The sequence below is a fragment of the Phyllostomus hastatus genome, unplaced genomic scaffold, assembly GCF_019186645.2.
Source record: "Phyllostomus hastatus isolate PE091 unplaced genomic scaffold, TTU_PhHast_1.1 phas_scaffold_501, whole genome shotgun sequence".
Classification (NCBI taxonomy): domain Eukaryota; kingdom Metazoa; phylum Chordata; class Mammalia; order Chiroptera; family Phyllostomidae; genus Phyllostomus; species Phyllostomus hastatus.
The window spans coordinates 28,178,752-28,201,415 of NW_025334033.1; the positions used below are offsets into that span (position 1 = coordinate 28,178,752).

General features: G+C 35.9%; 2 protein-coding genes across 3 annotated transcripts in view; one reads left to right on the top strand and one right to left on the bottom strand.

The window, feature by feature from the left end:
* Positions 1 to 750: 750 nt before the first annotated feature.
* PCLAF (PCNA clamp associated factor) lies at positions 751 to 13,559 on the bottom strand. Its single transcript, XM_045823617.1, has 6 exons — positions 13,417 to 13,559; positions 10,697 to 10,755; positions 10,274 to 10,375; positions 9,921 to 10,001; positions 7,387 to 7,549; positions 751 to 1,665 (listed from the first exon to the last, which is right to left on the bottom strand). Exons 2-6 carry the CDS (start codon positions 10,728 to 10,730, stop codon positions 1,620 to 1,622), a joined length of 426 nt encoding a protein of 141 aa, XP_045679573.1. The 5' UTR covers positions 10,731 to 10,755; positions 13,417 to 13,559; the 3' UTR covers positions 751 to 1,619.
* A 114-nt stretch (positions 13,560 to 13,673) lies between these two features.
* The window catches only part of TRIP4 (thyroid hormone receptor interactor 4), a 57,919-nt gene continuing 48,928 nt past the window's right edge, over positions 13,674 to 22,664 (top strand). The window contains exons 1-3 of one of the 2 annotated variants that reach the window (XM_045823616.1): positions 13,674 to 13,843; positions 17,100 to 17,269; positions 17,932 to 18,065. In XM_045823616.1, the coding sequence (XP_045679572.1) occupies positions 13,743 to 13,843; positions 17,100 to 17,269; positions 17,932 to 18,065 (405 nt within the window). In that variant the 5' untranslated portion in view covers positions 13,674 to 13,742. The remainder of the gene's footprint in view (positions 13,844 to 17,099; positions 17,270 to 17,931; positions 18,066 to 22,664) is intronic. The other variant, XM_045823615.1, reaches the window with a different exon arrangement.

Consider the following 22,664-nt stretch of genomic DNA (forward strand, 5'->3'; position numbering starts at 1 on the left):
ATATATGAAAGTTTCAGTTAGTGTAGGCTTTATTTTCTGATTTTTAAAAAGTGATAAGCATTTGTCATCTTATAAATAACTCTTTAAGCATGCTTCATAATTGTGGATATAGTACTGCTCTTCCTTTGTAAAACCATGTAAACACAAAACACACGTGATCCTCACAATGTTCTAGCACTCAAAATTTCCAGAAAAGTAGCTTTAGTCATTGTTTGGCCAGGTATTCAACACTAGCATTAACAATTTGAATAGTCCAATCAAAAAGAAATACCAAATTAGCTTTGTGAAGAAGGGTACAAAATTACAAATTTAGTTTAATTATCTTTTTAATGTGTATTATTTTCTGATACTGTTTCAATGGAAACAGGGAGTCTGTACTTCCATTATGTTTAGAAGAGGCTAAATTGCCAATCTACACTTTCAAAAGTTTTGAGAACTAAACAGATTACAGGGGACCTCTGCCTAATAAAAGTGAGACATCATCACCCTTGCTGAGTAGTTCAAGTCAATCCATGTTTCTCCCTCTCTCTCTCCCCCTCCACCTTCTTCTATCTCTAAAATCAATCAATAAATTTAAAAAATTTAAATGTAATCTACACTCTTCAGGACTCAATTTGGACATTGATAAAAATCAGATCAATGGACGAATTTGTATTTGGAAGGAATAAAATAGAAGTAGCTAGTAGAATATAATCTTAGAAAGCACACAAATGGCCATAGTCTATTTTGAAAATAAGTATTTATTTATTTAAAAAAACAGAAAAACATGTCTGTTAAAACCGGGTTAATTTTGACAACAGACGTCGGTGAGCAAAAAAGTGTAATGAGGAAGCAAGAATTACTGTTACTAAGTAATATTATATTCACCTCTTCAATTATACCCGTTACCTTGAAAAATGTAATGGTAGCTCTAAGAACTTTAGACATAGCTCTGGGCTTATGGCATGATTCGCCTTTCATATTTTATTGATGTCCAGAGGGTAATATTATACCAAATCAAATGAACATTCTAAGAAAGTTCTTCTCTTTTAACGTAGTCTATGAATTCTTCCTGTCTGAAACCCTCAAGACCAAATTGCCTTTACATTTGTCTAGGGAGAAGACAGATAACCATCAAGTTTTTTTTTTGACATTGTATCTTTGGCCCCCATTCTTAAAAAGAATATAGGTGCAGTTTAATTAATACTGATTATTTTAAATGTGTGGAAATCTAACCCTGCTTTTTAAATCAAATAAAAGGGAAAATATGGCACTATTCCAAAAATCTAATGCCAATAAAAAATGGCAGCAGTACAAAGATACAAGCAAATCACAAATACAGAAGATTTGTTGTACAAAACACACAATGATTTATTTTTTAGTAAGAACAAGAAGCTTAATAACAGGTAAAAGAAACCAAATATTGTATTATATTGAATACTAAAGTTAAGTAACCATAATTATCTCATAAATCTTCCAGTATCATAACTACTTGCTTTTTAATAACTATATGTAACCCTCATTTTTTAAATTAAATGTCTATTGAACAATGCTAACTGAAACAAATACATTTATGCAAATTTACAACCTAGGAAACCGGAGTAAATATAAGACATTAGTCAAGGATGAATCAAAAAGTTCTATTCTTCTTCGTCATCTGTATGATCAGGTGGCAAAGGACGTACTCTGTGGAAAGAACAGAGAACTTCAATAGTCAGCATCAACTACTAAAAAAACAAAAAAAATAGTTGCAAAGTTATAAATTAGGAACCTTAATTAATAGTGTAGTGGGTCTGGTCAGGTGACTGGAAATGAGAGAAAAATAAAACCATTAATTGATAAACAACTACAAATTCCAAGTGCTACAGCAACAAATTTTTCAACAATTTATTTTCTCTGTCAATCTGCCAAATCAGTGTTTCTCCTTTAGGTTATGTTGTCATTTTTATTAAAAAAGAAATTTGTTTCTATAAGATCATCTTTCAACATGTTATGTGGATGACAAAGTGGAATATAATCCTTCAGCAAGGACTTTGTGATAATAAAAGGCAAGAAATTTAACAACCCTCCTGAGTGAAGAAAACAGCAACAAGTTGTCATATTTGACTGTATACCCCTTTGGACCATATAAATGTATTATTTGATTAGAAAGCTCCCCCAATTGTTTAAGCTGGCACATGGTAGTTGGAACTTTTGAAAAATAATTTACATTATCCCAAGCCATTTGTACTCATTACATTTTTTACAGATAAAAAAGTCAATTAAAAACATAATTATAAATCAGAATTGTTTTTAGAGCTGATGAAAATTTGTGAGATCTATCCTAAAAGAATCAGTTTTCAAATTAGATCCAGTAACCCGAATAGTCATAGAGCTAAATAGTTAAATGAAGGCAGCTAAAATGAAGGTATTCTGACTTGGTATGAGATTATCATTGACTCATCTATTAGATTACTGAGAGGACTTCATTTTACTTTCCTAGAAATTAAATCGAGTTAACAAGGGACCAAAGTTCCTTTTTGCAAGGACTTGATTTACCTTGTCATCATGGTTCTGTTCAGATTTTAAGTAGCTAGTCTCACTTGATTCTGACACCCCCATGCAACTGATCCAGTTTACTCTGCCTTTGTGAGAAAAATAAAGCCATTGGAGTTGTCATATTCCAGATTGTGACATAAGGAGTTAATAGAAGAAGTCCTTCTGATAAACTGACAGTTTACTATTTACTGTTAATAGTTAATCTACTGATTTACCATCAATGAAGGGGTACTTACAACTCTCCTAAACAAAGACCAATCTAAGAAAGGCACTAAAGGAATAATAAAAACTTTTTAAATTATACCATAGACCAAATTGCTTCATGAGAATACATGTGTAATCTTTCTCCATGTGGTAGAAAGCCTGTAATATAGTTTTTATTGCTATGATGATCAATGGTATAACCATATTTGGCTATTTTGCCAAATGTTGTTTCCTTAATGGAAATCACAAATAATTCAAAAGTCTCAAATAATTCAAAAGTGATATAGTCTAGAGCTGATATTAACTATTAGCTTGTTTATATTAGAATAACAAGGAAGAATGTTGCCAGACAATAAGAGGGAACCAGAAGAGACAAAATGTAAAATTTAGTTACTGCTCCAGAGTTAGACACTCCTTTCAAACACAGCATAAGATAGTAAGCACTCAGCAACCATTTACTAAATAACCTTATGAACATTGGCTAATTCTTAAAATTTTATATGCATAAACATCACTTTATATGGCAAATACTTTAATTGCTCTTCTGGCCATTAATTTTTATTTAACTTGTGTTTAATGCAAATCAATTCCAAACATTATGTACAATCCAAAACAGATATTAGTGTTCATATATGAAGCCAAAGAGTGTTCATTCACACGCACGGATCTCATGCAGCTTGAGATCTGTTGGATCCAGTTGTTCCTGTGTGGGTTTCTAAAGATGGCACATATTGCTGGGAGGTACAGGAGAATATAGGGTGGATAATGGAAGGAGACTTGTCTTAGGATGGTGACGACACAATATAATATACAGACGATGTATTATAGGATTGTACACCTGAAGCCTATATTATTTTATTAACCAATGTAACCCCAATAAATTCAATAAAAACATGAAAAATAAATAAGTAAAAATGGCAAATATTGGCCTAAGACTTAAGAGTACTGTGGCCATGCTGAATCCTGTAATATCTGAGCATTGGTGTGTGAACTTGTGAACCAAAGATTTCATGCAGTGTCTATTTTTAAAAAGGCTTTTTTGCAGATCAAGGCAGTTATAAAAGTTTTAATTTCTAGAATCAAGTACACTTAGGTTTAGGACCAAATTCTAACAAACTAAACACTGACTGATATAGAAAGTATTCCAAATGTAGCTATTCTGATTCATAAAGTTAAAAAAAATAGTTACAGAAAGAGCAAAAGAGTTTTGAATTTAGTGCAGCAAGTTTCCAGACTTCACTTCCCAAATACCTAATAAACATTATTTTTGTCTCCTTCATATGTCTGCCTCTTAATTTCAGGATTTGTCAAACATGACTTCAAAACATAAATTTTTAATTACAAAAATTATTCAATACATGCAGAAATTAAAAGCAGGATTTTAAAGACTGATATCAATATCTAATCTTTGGAATCAACTTAGGTTATCCAAATTAGCTAAATGAATTTGGCACTCCTACAGGGTGGGAATGTGTGATAGAAAACACCTGACATTTGGTTTAGTGTATATGCAAGAATTACTCATGGCTGGATTTGTAGTAGATTCCAATCCATCATTGCCCTGGCACATGTCAATTACTACATCAAACTCAATGTCAAATCCAAAGCCGCAGAGGAAAGAGTTAAATTCCCAAGAAAATAGTGAAAACTTAACAATGTAAAACTTTATGTAGAGTATATCCGAATTAAATTAGGGCTGCTAAAACATACAGAGGATTTACAGTAACACCTGGTGGTTCCTTCAAATGGACATATAAATGAATCACAGAAGCTTATTTTACCTAATCATTTTATTGCCTTCTAGATTTAACAAAGCAGAGTGAAAGCTGACTCTCCATTCCACAGTTCATCGTTTTTCTTGATCCAGGTGAAATTACTCTTATTTTCAAGGTAAAGTTTTAAGTGTCCTTACTTAAAACTTTTGAGCTACATTTAATCACATTTTCAATGTTGTCTCTCTCTGTTCTTGCACATGAAACTCCAGCAAATTTAATATTGGCATTCATTACGTAGTCAAACCTTCAGATCTTCTTTAAACCAGCCCAATGTGAGATTCTCAACATTTTCTGCATTGGTAGATTAGTAATTAGTAGATTTGATGAAGACCTGTTTTTTCCTTGCCACATTGGACTTCAAGATGCCATATGAATTGGGCTGTAGAATATGGGTTGGTGAACTGCAGATGTTTCTTGGCCTGAGTCTCTTAAAGGTAGAGATGTAGAAGAGCAAAAAAGACCGCAAAGAGACTGGCTGTTAACTGTAGGGCACAGCTGTATCTTGTGGTTTCAAGACGTTCTGGTGTGCTGGACAAAGGAACGTGCGAATAAATCCGTGCAGGTAGAACCAACACCAGAAGCAGCAGCCCCAAACTGAGCCTGGCCACCAACGCCTTGCCCATGTTGGTTACTGCACCTTGGATCAGACTTGCCACCACTTGGTGCGATGGAGGACCTTGGGCTCCAGTGTGGTGCAGGAGAGGTAACTAGCAGGCTCTTAAATCAGGAGGCATCATAATGGAAGTGATGTGGCACTACCCGCCCACATACACTCACCATTGGCCACTCCCAATCAAATAATTTGTTTTAAAAATAAAGTATTTCAGCTGTTTAAAGTATTTCACCTGGCTTGTCACTTATAAATCTATATTAAATGTTTCCACTGTCTTTTTTTACAGGTGGCATTATTTATGTTCCTGATTCTTAAAAGTAACCAGTATGTTTGTAGTTGAAAATTGTTAACACTTGTGAGACAACCTCATCCTCTGGACAGCAACCAGCAGGATGAAGCAGGAGAAGGTAACTGAAGAGCCTTCAGGTCCCTGGCCATTTGTTCACCCACAACCCCCATCATCATGGATTCTTCCTTGCCACAATCACTAAACATCTAGTGCTAAACCTATCTGTATGGGCAGCATAGCTACTCAGATCTGCTTCCCTGCCCCGAGAAGCAGTTTCAGATAAATCTTCATGGGCATTTCTGGATTGATGGCAGCTTTGAGCCTACAGAATCTTTCTTTTCAAATTGTGCAAACAAGTATATTCTGAAAGAGGCATTTTACTATGGCTCTTGATGGTTGTGAAATCCAGGAAAAAGCAATGAGGAAGTTTAGAAAGTAGAATTAGCCAAAATGGGCTACAATGATATTTAAATCATCCATTTAAAATGAGCTGATCATGCCATGGCTGGTGTGGCTCGGTGAATTGAAGATTGGCCTGGGAACCAAAGGGTTACTGGTTCAATTCCCAGTCTAGGGCACATGTCTTGGATGCAGGCCAGGTCCCCAGGAGGGGGCATGTCAGAAGCAACCACACATTGATGTTTCTCTCTCTCTCTTTCTCCCACCCTTCCCCTCTACCTAAAAATAAATAAATAAATTCTTTAAAAATAAAATAAAATAAGCTGATTGTGTCAGGGGCTGGATGGAGGGAGCAAAGGGGGAAAATTGGGACAACTGTAATAGCATAAAGAATAAAATATTTTTAAAAGAATAAAATGAGCTGATAGTGTTTTGCTAATAAACAGTGTACATCTTGTACATGCAAAAATGAATTCACCTCTCCCATCTCTTTCTGTAGCTAATGGAAAACTGTTAAGGGAAGCCGATCCAAAGAGAATACTTGCTCCTTTCCATCATCTTAGTACCTTGTTTTGCCTCTTCAGATTGTGATGTGCACACACCTTCTTTTCAGTGCAATGCAGCTAACGTTCTGATACCTGTAACTTTGGGGGCAGGGTGCAATTGTTTAAGAATCATGGATTTATTTTTGTACATTTTTGGCTATTGTCCTTGTGTATCCTGACAGTGCCATGTGTGTCAGCCCATGTCAATCAAGATGGGTAATCATTGAAATGCCAGACTTCTAAGTTAAATGTTCAGGAATTCAACATGTAAATAAATGCTGCTTTGGGGATATTAAAAAAAAAAGAAAGAAAGAAAACTGGAAGCATTTAATTAAGTATGAAGAGAAGTTTTTACCCAGAGATGACGGCTATTAATATTTGGTATATCTTATATATTTAGTACTTTCACATCCAGAATTTTTGCTTAACATTTATCATGAGCATTTCCCTCATGTTAAAAGCTTAAAGAGCATGAGTTAATTGACACACTGAATTCTGTGTGTGTGCAGTTTTATCCCCACCTTATTTTGAAGTATTCTTATGTATTTATAGAGAAGTTGTAAAGAGAATACACCATGGAGTTTGTTTTGATTGTTTCTAAGTGATGGGGTTTCTGTATTTTCCAACTTTTCTACATTGCTTATATATTTCTTCTGGAGATTGAAGTAGTAGTTTTTTAAGGGATAGGACTAATGGAACTCAAACTAGATTAAAACAACATGGAAACAGCTTTTTGGAAAAGACTATAGAAAATAGACTAACATTTAAAGAATAAAGACAGGAAGTTTGTGGTTAATACTGTAGCACTCATCTTGATAGGAAATGATCCTCTGTAAGTGGCTAGTCTAAGTAAAAATAATACCTTTCATTGATGTTTAAAATTCGGGGTGAACATTATTAAAAGATTAGCACAAATTTTAAAAATCCTTTGGTTTGTATTTTCTTATCTTCTCAAAGAGAAACCTTAAAGTTACTCAATATCCTGTTGTTTTTTATTTTCAAGAATATAATTATTTTCTTCAATTCCAGAATATAAAGACTTACTTTCTCTTTCCTATTCCTAGGCCACTGCTTCCTGCCTCTTCAGGAATCCGATTCTCTTTTTCAGAATCTTTAGGGGACAGTCTGAAGAATTCTCCAATTCCTTTTTGCCATTTAGGAGTTGGGCGCACACAAACTGGATTCCCTCCTGCATACTTATTTTCAGCTATAAAATATAAACAGATAGAACTAAATAAGAACTAAGAATACAATAGCTATCCCTTAAAGAGAAACAATTTCTTAATATCAAATCTAAAGGGTATTAAATGATATTAGTACCATCTTAAAATATAGAATTAGAAAATGTGACAAAAAAGTATCAGTATAATGTATAACAATACTGTTTTATAGTTATTCTTTAGCCTAGAAAAATAGCATTAATAGAGTTTTTACAATTGGAAAATATTTTTTCATACTTTATCTATAAGCAGAGCTATTTGAATAGCCTTATATACTGCCACGATAAAGTTTGAGGCACTTTTCCTAATATAAGGTAGCATCCTGTAGTATAAACTACCAAATTTTTACTTAATAAGATCATTTAGTTAAAACTCATAAAGAAATTGGCTAAAACACGTGCAGCAGTGAACATTTCCACATAAACAGGTTCCACTCTTCAAAGCACTTGGCTCCTTTCCAGTTCATAAGGTAAATCCAATTCCTGATTATTATAAAACAGTAATCTAAAGGAAAAATTGAGAGAAAACTCCTGTTCTTTTTATGAAGTAATGATTAGAATACCAAGAGGAGCAAATTATTACATTATTACATATATCTTGTTTTAAAAACATTTGTCACAAACTCTAGCTATTAAAAAATGGATAAAAATACTTCCATATGTACTGTCTGAAATTATATTGCTTGTACTTTTAAAAAATAAAATGATCTTTAAATAATAGTGATTCTTTGGTTCATCATTTTCTTGAAGAAACCTTATAAGAATGCTTTCACTAATAAAAAGTATATAGCAGCAACAGATAGCTCAGCAAAGAATTCAAACTCAGCTCTGCAGATTTAGGTGTGTGACTTTTACTGAGGTCACACAACTTAATGAACTTAAATTGCCTCATCTTTAAAATAAGAATATCACCAATTTCACATAGTCGCTTATTGATTAAAAACAGAGATATGTAGCCCTGACCAGTGTGGCTCAGTTAGTTGGGCATTGTCCTGCAAGGCAAAAGGTCACCAGTTTGATTCCCAGTGAGAGCACAGGCCTCGGTTGCAGCCAGGTCCCCAGTTGAGGCACGTGAGAGAGGCCATCTATTGATGTTTCTCTCGCACATCGATGTTTCTCTTTCTCTTTTTCCCTCCCTTCCTCTCTCTCTAAAAATAAATAAATAAACAAATAAACAAATAAATAAAATCTTTTGTAAAAACACAGAGATCTGTAAAATGCCTCAATAGGTGGATTTCTCCAGCAGAAGTTAATTAAGGGCCTGTGCAGTTGTTTCAGCAGTGGGCCACACAATAGGGCCACACAATTTTAGACTAAAATCCCTAACTGGAATTTAGTCTAGTGATACAGGGTATAAGATATTCTCAATAAATTCATCTATTTTAAAAAAAAATAACTTATGATTCCTTTGTAATCTAAACAGATTGAAACAGGCCCAGGCAGGGTATCTCAGTTGGTTAGAGCCTCATCTCCATACACCAAGGCTGTGGGTTTGATCACCAGTCAAGACACACACAAGAAGCACTAGTGAATACATAAATAAGCAAACAACAAATCAATGCTTCTCTCTCTCAAAAAAATCAATAAATAAAAAATTAAAGAGATTGAAATAGTAAATATTTTCTAATGAAATGTTTAGACTAGGGGGAAGACTGAATTAACATAAAAACCCATTAAGTCCTTCACAGTGCTTCCTTGCCTGTTCTTCAATAGACCTTGTGGAATTAATCTTCCTTACTGCTCAATTCCTACGGAAAGGAATGAGGCACCAGATGGCATGGTGTTTTCTCAACCTATCCTTGCACAGGAGCAGTGTGAAGCTATTTTCCTAGCAGCGTTTTTGATACTATGACTCAGAGGCAGTATCTGAAGCTGCAAAGTTGGAAAATACACAGACATCACACCCTCCTCCCCAAATGTAAGGGAAAGAAAAACATGCAGAAATGAAAACAAAACGTTTACACTAAAAAGACAATGTGATTAGTACTGTCAACTATCGCCCTAATTCTTAATTTAGTAAAGGGATGCTTACATTATAATCTCTTAAAAGGAAAAGCCATTCATCGATACTAAAAATAACACTAAAGCAGAAAAAGTAAGTTTGGAGATAAATTGTGTTTGTCCCTAACACTGAGACTCGAAATTCTTTTCCATGCAAGCCCCACCTCTACACCAGCTCGCCAAGAGGCCAAGGCCCCTCATTGTATCGTAGGGCAAGGAAGGAATTCGGGCATGAGGATATCAGGAAAATAAATTCCACGGTGGGTCGGGGGCTTGCAGCTAGGAGAAATGTAGCGCCAGGCCCGATCCCCTTTTGAGAGAGTTCTTCCAGGAGCTTGCAGGGTGGGGCACTTTTTACCTTTCCTCGATGAAGGGGACCTGGAATTAGCAGCAGAGGTGGAGGAACCAAGCACCTTCCTGGGGGCTCGAGAAGCCACCACTGCGGAGAAAGGCAAAGACCAGGGTTCAGAAGGGGACAACAAGGAGTCTTGGAACCACATTCTCACCACAGTCCCCAACCCAAACTCTTGGAAGAGCCCCACGATGCAGAACCCTCCCCTACCCTCTCAGCTTCTTCCTCCTCTTTAAGGGGCTGGGCCGCTGCTTCACTCGACAGTGGGGGGCCACCCCCACCTCTTCCGCTCTCAGCGGCGGGAGGGGGGGGTTGAGGGAGCAACCCCAGCCCTCCGCTGCCGTGCCGCATCGCCTCACCTTTTCTGTAGGTGCCTGGGACACTGTCTGCTTTAGTCCGTACCATATTCAAACTCGAGGAGATGAAAGCAACCAAATGGTTCTCTAGCTGAGAATGTTTCCCTGGACAAAAACCCGAAAATGAATCTCCCGCCGCGGTTTATACTGGTCTCTTTCCCGCGCACTCCGCGGAGTCTCCCCATTGGTTCCGCGCCTTCTCCCCATTGGTTCAGTGCCGTACCCCGCAACCAATTGCCAGTGTCCAGTGAGCACCGAGTCAGGGCTGGGCACAGTGCCAACATATCCATCAACTTGCAGAAGCTTGTGATTTGTGCCCCTGCCCCAAGATGGGCGGTGCGTCCCCAGTGTGTGGGTGCTAAGATTTTGAACTAGGGAAATGTGCCTGCTCTGAAAAGAAAACCCAGCAAAAAAAGAGAATCCTACCTTCGTTTAAAAGTTGCCTCCGGGTTAAATCCATAGTGATTGACTCCTGGAAGTGAAACCTGAAAGGAAGTGGACTTTTTCATGCAAATCAAAATAAACAGAACTTTTAAGACTTTATGTAGAAACACTCTCCACAGCGTCCCTAACTAAAACAATTCTACGGAATGGGAGAAAAGGAAACTAATACAATTTATTTATAGGGTTTTTGTTTTTGTTTTTACATTTTTAGGATGGTGTGAACCTACGGGGAAAAAAAACAGTGAATTGTATATACGGACACACATAAAAGAAACAAATTAATAAAACGTCTTGAGACCCAGAGTTGTTTAAAAAAACATGCCAAATGTGCTTACAGTACATCTCTGGCAGACAGCATAATTCTAAAATAGGAGCGCATAACTATTTTCTGTCCCTGTGCCTATCTTCTAATTAGTCACAATACCCCTAGGGAGTGATTTTCACTCTCTGAATACCATGCATAAAACATCAGATGAGCTTGCTTTGGGATTTTGTTAAATGCTCACTTGAAAAGTAACCCTGAAAAAGCAAGCACAGCATTGATTTTCTCCAATAAATTATGTTTGAACTTTTGGAACTTCTTAGTACTTTAACAGAATCAACAACTACTTTGTGTTTTAGAATTAAATAATCTAGACAAGTGAAATCAGCATTACAATAACAGGAATTGTATCGAAAATTACTTGTAGCTTTGTCTAAACCTTGGACTCTAAGATTACAGCCAAATTCCTACCAGAAAAATCAACAAGCCCCAGGGTATATTCCTTTGTTATTTGTCATCATGCCCATCTCAATACACAATCGTTCTTCAATACACATTATTTCCTTTTAAGTTCAAGTGGCTTCCACAAAGATCTAAATTACTTAATGTGAACTCATATCCCGATCCCTGCATAGGGAATCTGTTTGTTTTTTCTCCTGGCTGCAAAGAATTGCAAATATTCTTTTGCACACAAATATAGTTTACGACCAGGGGTGTTCAACCCTTTGGCGTCTCTGGGCCACACTGGAAAAAGAGTTGTCTTGGACCACACATTAAATACATTGCAACACGTAATCACAAAAAAAACTCATAATGTTTTAATTAAGTTTTCGATTTTGTTTGGGGTGCATTCATAGCCATTCTGGGACACATATGGCTTGCGGGCCACATTTGGACACCCATGGACACATTACTACAGCTGTGTTTGTATGTTTGTCTTTTTAATACCAGTTGTGATCAGGAAGGACACATGTTAGAGTAAAAAAATAGGGAAAGAGCAGTGATCACTAGTAAAAATTCTTAATTTTAATGTTTGCCTTGAGGAAGTGCTTCTCCTTTAAAGTTATATAAAACAGAGAGTTCTGTGGTGTAAATCTGAAAACTTCAAAGGCCTAGGACATTAAGAAAAATTATAGAATATATGAATAAAATTTATGTCTAAGTTTATATGAAAGAATATCTTTAGGTCATATTAAATAGATGTGCTTGCTTTGCTCAGGCAGAAATGCATTTTAATAAATAGTAATGATTATAAATTGCATTACATTATATTACAGTCATTACAAACTAGAGATCACAATCCTTAACATGCCCTATTCAGAAAGAACATTTTATTTTTGGGCACCTAGTAATTTCATCATAATATTTATAATGTAATAAGTTTTATTGTAAAAAAATGAAGTCATACTGTCTTCAAGTAGTTAGTATTTTATTTATTCTATTTTTTAAAAGATTTTATTTATTTATTTTTAGACAGAGGAGGAGGGAGAAAGAGAGGGAGAGAAACATTAATGTATGGTTATCCCTCACATGCCCCTCACTGGGGACCTGGCCTGCTACACAGGCATGTGCTTTGCCTGGGAATTAAACTGGCAACCCTTTGGTCCGCAGGTGGGTGCTCAATGCACTGAGCCACACTAGCCAGGGCAAAAAGTTAGTACTTGAGTTGTGGGGACTGAACAGATAAACAGGTAAACTATTTGATAAGTTATAATTAGTATTAAATATGGAGGATTTTTATGAGGAAACAAAACTTGTACCCACTATTAAGAAACATTCACAGAGTATTTTTAAGCTAGAAAATCACATTTTCCAAATTAATTAATAACAGACTAAGCTCGACGTAAATCAATAACCTTATGATTTTGATTATTTGTCAATATAAATACTAGCATAAAAAGATGAAATAGCAACCAATTAATGCAATTACTTAATCTAAATAACCTAATGGAAATGGAGAACCTATAAATATAAAACAAAGCCAGCCAAATATATTGATTAAATATATCAGAAGACATTATGCTCTTCATAAAAGTCTGGTTAATTTTTCCCCAGTCCACAGTGGATTACGGAAAAGCTGGGTTGAAATACATAATTTCAACTTCTTAAAAATCACTACGGGGACATCATGTGGAAGGTCTTCAAAGCCATATCTCAACACCTGTTTTATTAAAAGTTTCCCTCCTCGAGTTTGCTGAGTTGTCTTGGCCATCCTGGAAGAGACCTAGCTCAAAAAATTAAATAACAAGAGGTTTTAGCAACGTGAATTTACTATTAGACTACGGAGAGAGTAAGAGGGAGCGGAATTAATAACATCACTACCGCTAGAGCAAATCCTTATTAGTGCTTTACTCTAGCTTCCAAATACTATTTTAAATGTTTTACATAAAACCAGACAATTTAAAATTGGCCCTTGAAAAAAACAAAAATCGCCCCTCACGTTACGGGTTGTAGGTTTGTTTTTCTTAAGCTGTAGTTTTCATAGGTATTTATACTGTCTTCTCAACACAACACCCCATTTTCAAGTCCTACGACTGACGGTGCGGAAGAACCACCAGCAGATCCTCTGATCCTTGTGTAAATACTGCCCGCAGCGGGAAGTAGGAGGAGCCGGCAGAGGTGGGAGGGATCTGCGCTGACGGCTTCTCTCCGGCGCGGGGCGGTGCCGCTTGGCGGAACCCGCGTAAGCGAAGTCGGTGTTGCGACGGGAAGAGTCCGGCGCAGGACTCGAGGCTTTCTCAGTGGAGCTGGTTCCGGCTGGGGAAAATGGCGGTGGCTGGGGCGGCGTCCAGAGAGCAGCTGGTGGGCTGGTGTACCCAGCAGTTACGGAAAACTTTTGGCTTGGATGTGAGCGAGGAGATCATGCAGTAAGACCGGTTGAGGTCCGAGGCGGGAAGGAGGTTTGGGATGTGATCTGGCTGAGGGAACCAGGAAGCAGGGAGGGCTAAAAAGTTAATGAAAATGAAGTAATGTGATTAGACGGCTGCTGTTCGTCTCCAGGCGTCAAATTTTGACCTTCGATCTTATACTTGTGTTTCTGGAGTAGGGTGTCATGTTCCACAATCGCCCGATGGGGCATCTTTTTCCTATGGAAACGCCACATTCCTGTAATTAAAACTTGTAAGATTATCCCGGGGGCCAGTTGCCATATAGATTCTAGAGAGAAGGGGCAAGCCAAATTATCTTTTCAGAAATGCCTTACTCTGGAACATTTTAGTTTGCCCGAACTGGGTTGTGTCAAATAGGACCTAGGATTTAAATGGGGGCGGCGTGATAACGATGCAAATAGCTCCTGACTCAGGAGACCCAGGTTCTATTTTCTGTTGTCACTAGTTTTGGAACCTTGGGCAACTTAATCTCTCCCTCTATACCTTAGTTTCCTTATCTATAAACTAACTAGTACAGATTTTCTTATACTTCATGATTTTTATGAAGTGGAGATGGTGACATAATTTAATATCTGTTTTCAGTTGATTTGCTTAACAAATGTTTGTTGCGCTACTACCAACTAGCCAGGTACTGGGGCATCAAAGAAATGGCTACAATCGGGTTCTGGTTGGCTGACGAGTCCTCAGGTGGGGGAAACGGTGTTGTGGGAGCACTGAGTAAAGGACTGTCTTAAGATATGAGAAACTTAAAGACTTTCACCCTGAGAACTAAAGGATGGCTAGGTGGAAGTGCAGTGTACAGGTGAGAAGAAGAAACTTCCACAAAAATTGGTCTTGATCATGGAACCTGTATTCCTTGATTTGATTCCTTTTTCGTTGATGCTGAAACCAGAATTGCAATTCTAGGACTTTTGTAGGTAGTAAGATGAGTTTCTGAGTTTGGGAGAAAATAGACTTATTAGCAAAGAGAGAGTTAAAAGAGCTTGTATTAAAGGATTTTCTTAAGACACTGGAATAGATTTATCAAAAACACACCAATTCAGAAACCTAGCCAAATTGTATGGCTTGGCTTTACCCTTGGTTGAAGACAAGATCTGGGTAAGTAGTTTTTCGAACATTTTTTAAAGCAGTAGAATGTTGTCAGTTGGGATAATGAGACTTTTTTTTGGCAACATACCAAACAAAAAAGTCATTCAATTAAAAAATACTGTGGTTATTTTTGATGGATCAAGCATGGAGTAGGGATTAGGGCAGTCTTCTCAGTCTCCGAATCCAATTGTATTTTGTCTGCCTACACAGCATCAGGAAAATTCTAATTCTAATTCTCATAGATTGTGATTTAAAAGGTTATTTTGCAGCCTTAGATTTTTCTCTGTTAAACTTATGTACACCTATGAAAGAGGAGTGATCAGAAATTTAAAGTTAAAGCACTAAGTATGGCTAAACACCTGCTTGCATTTTTAAAAAAGATTTTGTTTATTCTTGGAAAGAGGGGGAGGGAGAGAGAAAGAGGAGGAGAGAACATTGATGTGAGAGAGAAACATCAATCAGTTGCCTCTTATATGTGCACGTAATGACCAGGGAACCAAACTTGCAACCCAGACATGTTCCCTGACTTCGGATCGAACCAGTGACCTTTAGCTTTGCAAGCCAATTCCCAACCAACTGAGCCACACTAGTCAGGACCCTGCCTGTATTTTTAAAAATTCATAAATATAAGTTAGGCAAGAATTATTCAATACTTAAAATAAGCACTAAAGCTACTTATATAATGCTGTTTGAACCACTTGGTTTTTACTAGTTATTGCACAACAAGCTATAATGCCAAGATGAAAGCATTTGCTGTGTAAATTCATTGTGTCTTGCCTAGTATTTGAGAATTACCCAGGTGTACTATAGTTATCTGGTAATATGAATAATTTGACTTGAGTGGCCTGAACTACAAAACAAAACAAAACCCCAGCATAGAGCTCTTACCTCCCTTATCAGTGACAAATTTATGAGACATTAAGATCTATACACAGATTTTGCAAAGTAAATTTTGTCCAACCATCTACATTAGTTCATGTTTTGGTTGTCTTTGTTTTGTTAAGATTTGGTATGTAACACATTTGGGTGTATGTTGTTCATTATTAAATAGTAAAAATGACATTTATTCAAATATTTCCAGACCTCTTTAAGTACTTCCCTAGTGGTTTGAATACTCCAGAATTAAATGATCCTTTGAGGTTCCTTGCCCTCTGTGAGTCCTTGGTAGCAATAGATTTTTTGATGAGGGCTAGTAAGTTTGTGGATCAGTCCATTAAAAATCGATCAGAAGTCCTAAAAATGATGTGTGCAATGATGGGACAATTGCATGGCGTTTTATGGCCATTTTTTTTAGAGAGAAGAGAAAGAAACATCAATGTGAGAGAAAACATCAGTCAGTTGTCTCCCATATGCGACCCAGCCGGGGATTAAACCAGCAACCTTTTGGTGTATGGAACGATGTTCCAACTAACAGCCACCCAGCCAGGGGTCTTGATTTATAATTTTTTAAAAAAGATTTTATTTATTCCCAGAGAGAGGGAAAGGGAGGGAGAAAGAGGGAGACAAACATCAATGTGCAAGAGATTCATCAGTCAGTTGCCTCTCGTAGGCCCCCAAATGGGGACCTGGCCTGCAACCCAGGCATGCACCCGGACTGGGAATCAAACCATCAGACCTTTAGCTCACAGGCTGATGCTCAATCCACTGTGCCACACCAGCCAGGGCAAGATGTATAATTTTTAAGAATATTAAATCATTAACTGGTTAGATTTTAGTTATATTTATATTTTTTGTGAATATTTTAGATTTTGCAATGTAGAAATTAAGCAATTTATATTGTTCCTAGGAAAATATAATAATTGCAGATATGTAGTTATAGAAAGTATTCTGCTAACTGTACTTTAATAAAAATTTAAAAAGAAAGTATTCCTATGTTAAGGGTAGCCCCACAAGTCTATATTCAAAACACTGATTTGATTTTAGAAATACAAGAAGTTTGTACACAGTTTATATTATGAACTGCTTGAGGTCAGGGTCTTTGTCTTAATCAAATTTATATCCCTAGCATCTAGGGTAGAACTTGACTCAAAGTAAACACACGGATGGATTTATTACTGGTTTTTACTACCTTCATCTCTTGTTATGATTATTGAAAAACATAGTGTAAGCTACTTTTGTTTCAACAACTTCTATCTTTACTTCTGAGGTATGTTTTGTCAATTGAGAGTGCTGAAGAGATACGAGAATATGTTACTGACCTCCTTCAGGGAAATGAGGGCAAAAAAGGTCAATTCATAGAAGAACTTGTAAACAAATGGCAAAAGAATGATCAGGAATTTATTTCTGATGCACTACAGCAGTCCTTCAAAAAAGATGGTGAGTTAAGTTCATGTAATGAAGTAGTGATTTGAAATATTGGTAAAGGGCTGGTTTATAGGACTCCGTATTTTCTGTTACTCTGTATTTCCTCACAGCTAACTTAAACAGAGTTACATGTATACATATTTTTAATTCAGTTCTTCTCAGTCTGTGATGAGTATTATTCTCGTTCATACGAAAATATCACACACTATTTGCAGAAATAAATGTGGCTTCAGAATGATTTGAAAAATTTGTACATGGGTTAAAAAAACACTTTTCAGTTATGTGCATACTTGGGTGAAGGTAAATGTTGACCATTTTGAACATAAACAGATTTAGAAGTAACAATTTAGTTAAACAGTAAAAAAAAAGAGCACAAAACTACATAATGTAAGTAAAGTCATAAATGTCAGTAAATGTAATAAAAGTCATTATTATTATACAACCTGAAATATAAGATTTTAATTTAACTTCTTAATCCTGGCCAGTAGTCTTTATCATTGACTACAGTCTTGAAAATGATGGTTTAAATGCAATTCTTGTTTGAAAGAAGGTAATTTAAAAACCTGCCTGGCTTCGTATCTTGACTTTAAATATTAAGCATCACCTTCTCTTTATTAGCTATTAGTTCACCAAACTATCTATGTACATATATGTATATTTTTTCTTCTTTAAAGAAATTTTAGATGGGCAGAGATCAGGAGACCAGCTAAAGAGGAGTAGACGGAAAGGGAGAAACAGACAGGAAGTTCCTGCATTTGCTGAACCTGATACAACCATAGAGGTCAAAACACCTTTTGATTTAGCCAAGGTAAGTGCATATATAATGAAATTTCTTTCTGGCTGTATGAACAAGAGGAAACGACTGATGACAAAAGTGTACAAATTGTTCTAGAATGACAGTCTTTCAACAAATGCATGAATTTTATGAAGAGAAAGTGGTAATTACTTTCTATGTGGTAGTTTTTTGAGCAGCCTGATTAAATAAGTATTGTAAGGACATCTTTAGTTAGAGGTGGTGTGTGTGTGTGTGTGTGTATGTATACATGTGTATACATACATATATATGATGGGAAATAATTAAGTATATCTTCAAATTCAACATTTTTTTGTCAGTTTATACTAAAAGAATATGCAATTCTAACTGTTATTAACAGTGTTTTTCTTTTGGGCCATCCACTACCACCACCATATCCTCTTTATCATTTAGCTTTTAGAACTTTTGTTATTCCCTCTTGGTATTTGGAGGTAAGCAGAAATATTCATTTATTTATTTATTTTAATAAGCAGAAATATTTATAACCAGGACAATTTTACCAGCTAAATTTACTAACATAAGGGAAAAGTTAATTATGTTAAAATGGAAGAGTATAATCAGAAAATTCTTAGTGTGATGATTATGTAAAAAAACTTGGCAAAATATTTACAAAATAATGTTAAGTTAAAGTAAAAAACCTGAGATTTAAGCCTTTTATCAGTTGGAATAAAATGAGCTAGGACCACCAGCAAAAGATAAAGCACAAGTGACCAATACACATAAAAAGATATCTAACCTTACCAGTAATTAAGGAGACCAGTTTGTCACCCTAATTTCCTGGGGCTTTCCTAGTTTGAGCATCTTTTAGTCCCACACAAATCAGGATGATTGGGTACTGTATTAATAATCAAATCTCTGAGATTCTGCCTGTTGAATTGTCAGCTATATAGAGTACTTTGAGATGATGAAGTATTAAAACAGTAACCTCCTATACATTGCTGATGGCAGTGTAAATTGGTTTACACTTTGAGGACGGTTTGGCAGCATATGTGAAGAACCATGGAAAATGTTCATATACTTTTGATTTATTAATTTACATTAAGAAAGTAATTAGAAATATATGCTAAACACTATATTTGTACAATTTTATTTATAATATTGAAAATTTGAACTGACATGATTGTTTAGCTATAAGAAAACGATTAAATAAATTATAGTTTCCTCTTATATGCCTGAACTATGGACTTGAACAGTGATGTGGGGATTGCCTGAGGGAGTGGGGTATGCTGGGTGGAGGGTGGGCAAAGGGGGCAGAAGTGGGACAACTGTAATAGCAGAATCAATAAAATATAATTTGAAAAATTATAGTTCCCTCATTTGATGGAATACTATGAAGTTAATAAAGTTATTCTTCAAAATATAGAATTTGGGAAAATGTTCATCACATTTAGGTTTATAATCCACCTAAACATTATTTTGAGTAATTTTTTGTATTACTCTTACTAATAAAAATACTCACTTTTAAAGTAGAAGTATTTTACATATGGGTATGAATATATATTTTATAAGTTGATTGCAAGTATATAGAATCTTAGGATAAAAGTAACAAAAATATAAAGAAAATATTTTCTGATCAATGTGTTGAATAATGGATGAAATTTTTAAAGCCTTATTTCATAATTTAAAAAATAATTATAAAATAATAACAGTATGATAACAAACTTGTAATAAATTAACTATTAACATCCAGGACAGAAAGTTGTTGAAAATAGCATGAGAACTATTATCTGTGTGTCCTTTGAGTCAATGTCCCAGGGGTGCTTTCTAAAAAAATTCTAGTTCTCTTTTTAAATATTATTGGTAAATGTTTTTAACTTTATATATACAAATCCTTTTAAGCATTTCTTTTTTTATAGCTATTTAATCTTTTCACTTATTCAATCCTATGTTGCTTTAATGTGTTTGGTCAATGCACTCATTTACCAATCCACATTAAAGAAGCCTGCACTGGCTATGTGATAACTAGATTTTTAGTGTGGTAAGTGCCAATTATAGTTTGACAGAGAACTTCACTGTCTATATTAATGGACTTTAATGGATAAGGTGCCTTGATGCTTGCTGTTAAGTAGGTTTCATAAGGTAAAATAAAAGCTGGGGGCCACTCTTAAATTTCCAGACGAGTAAGGAAAATCTTCAAATTAATAATGATTTAATAATAAATTTTATATTTCTTAATGCTTTCAGAGCAATTTATCTCTCAAGAACCTGTTTGAGTCTATGTTTTGTCCTTAAGTGTTTTGTATTCATTAAGCAAACTTGAAAAATAAGTTTGAAAAAATGGTTTATCCCCTATGTAGTAATTTCCTTTTTTTTTTTTTTTAAGATTTTATTTATTTTTAGAGAGGGAAGGGAGGGAGAAAGAGAGAGAGAGAGAGAAACATCAATGTGCAATTGCTGGAGGTCATGGCCTGCAACCCAGGCATGTACCCTGACTGGGAATCAAACCTGCGACACTTTGGTTCGCAGCCTGTGCTCAATCCACTGAGCTACGCCAGCCAGGGCTAGTAATTTCTTATTAAAGCCCCTGAATACATAGCCTTATTTCATGCGTGTTTTTGTTTAAAGACACTTTATTTAGTATATGTTTTTGAGTCATTAACATTGACTCACAGCCAAAAGCACTATAACTCATGGCAGAAGAAAATTTATTTGTAAGACACCTACTTTCTATGTAAAGTACAGCCATCTCATGCTTAGGAACACAGGACAGCACTTCAGCACTGTGCATGGGGGCCATTTTAAATGGTGAGATCACCAACAAAAAGCATAAAAGTACAAAAACGTGGCACCAAATAGACTAAAAGACGACACATATTTATGGGATGAGAGCTGAAACAAGAAGGCAGATCATTGCATTGCTTGACCTTAGCTGGAAATGTATGCATTTGGTGACTCAAATTTATTGCCACTCTGTGAAAGCACTTGGAGTATTGATTTGGGGATTATAAGTAAATTTTAGCAAGTAGCAAATTCACAGATCTGAAAGCATGAGTAATGATTATCAAAGTGTACCTACAAACAGGCCTGTAAGTAAATCCATCTTCAACTTTCACAGGCAGTTCATCTGGCTATTCAAAAATTTTTATTACATGTTGCTGTGTGTCAAGAACTGATTTAGGCATTAGAGTTGTAGCAATAAACAAGACACATTAGGTTTTCTTGCTTTCCTAGAGTTTATATTTTAGTGGCTTGGAAGAAAAGTGGAAAAGACAGTCAAAGGAAAAATTTTTAAGTAATTATAGATTGTGAGAACTGCCATGAAAGAAATAAAACAACAGTTTGATAGGTAGTAGTTGGTAGGACAGGTATTAGATAGGTAGGTTATTCAGAGAAAGCCTCTCTAAAGGGCTGAAATGATAGCTTAGACCTGAATATAAAAAGGAACCAGTATGTAAAGGGACAGACTAGGAACAGTACAGATAAAGGGAATAGCAAGGGCAAAGGGGAGATGGGCAAAAGTGTTGTAGGAAGAATCAGAAGCCTTATGTGCCTGCAGCATAGTGAGCAGGAAAAGTATGATATGTAGATGAAGTTGGAGAGTGCATGAAGGCCATATGTAAGGCTTTGTAGGTTTTTAGAAAGTAGCTTGGATTCTATTACAAGCACAGTGGGAAGCCAGTGACAATTTTAAACAGTGGGATGATATTCTATGAATTGTGTTGCCTGCCCATTTTTCCCCTTCTCTATTTCTCTATCTCTCTGCCTCTAAATAAATACTTATCACCCATTATGTATGAGACCTCATCAAAGCCCTGCTCTTAATCCCTCAAACCTTATTTTAATGTAGCCAGATACTGTAATGAGAGTCAAATATGAATTTCTGCTTAGAGATTTTAATATTCCCTCCACCAGCAGCCCTGAGAGACAAAGATATAATTGACTAGATTGAAAAACTGTGACCTGCTAGATTATATTAAATTTAGCACTTGTCTGACATTTTAATTTTTACTTAAATTGGCTTATTTGATTTTATCTTAGCTCAGCGTTTGGTTTTGGACATTAGAGCATGTCACATCTCTTTTTTTCCCCTTTATTTTATTGTTAACAGTACTATAGATGTCCCCATCTCCCCATCTTTGGCTACCTCCACCCAGCCCCACCATCCCTGTCACATCTCTTTATACTTACCAAAGAATTGTTTCTCTTCCTTGTATTTTCACATCCCCTAGAACTCTTGAGATTTTTCCACTATGAAACTTCAGTCCCTGGAAATAATTGAGAAATTCTCAGTTTAAAGGGAAATAGGACCACAGCATGAGAGAAGTATCTATATACTTTATGTGTTAGAGGTAGCTATGGTTTTACATATTTGTATCCCCCCAAAATTCACATGTTGAAATGCTAATGCCCAACGTGATGATATCGGGGTGCTGGGCCTTTGGGAGATTCCTGTGTCGTGAGGGTGGAACTCCCATGGATGAGATTAGTGTTCTTACAAAAGAGACTCGACAGAGTTCCCTGGCCCCTTTCACCACACAAGGACACAGTGACCTAGATGTCATTTCTGTAACCTGGAAGAAGGCCCTCACCCAACCATGCAACACCCTGATCTTGGACTTCCAACTTCTAGAACTTTAAGAAATAAATTTCTGC

Bases quoted from the DNA above. Each gene is read 5' to 3' on its own strand.
- PCLAF (XM_045823617.1), bottom strand. From the start codon at position 10,730: ATGGATTTAACCCGGAGGCAACTTTTAAACGAAG. The intron at 10,002-10,273 runs GTGAGGCGATGC...CTTTCTCCGCAG, and splicing joins CCCAGGCACCTACAGAAAAG to TGGTGGCTTCTCGAGCCCCC. The intron at 7,550-9,920 runs GTAAAAAGTGCC...TATATTTTATAG, and splicing joins GTCCCCTTCATCGAGGAAAG to CTGAAAATAAGTATGCAGGA.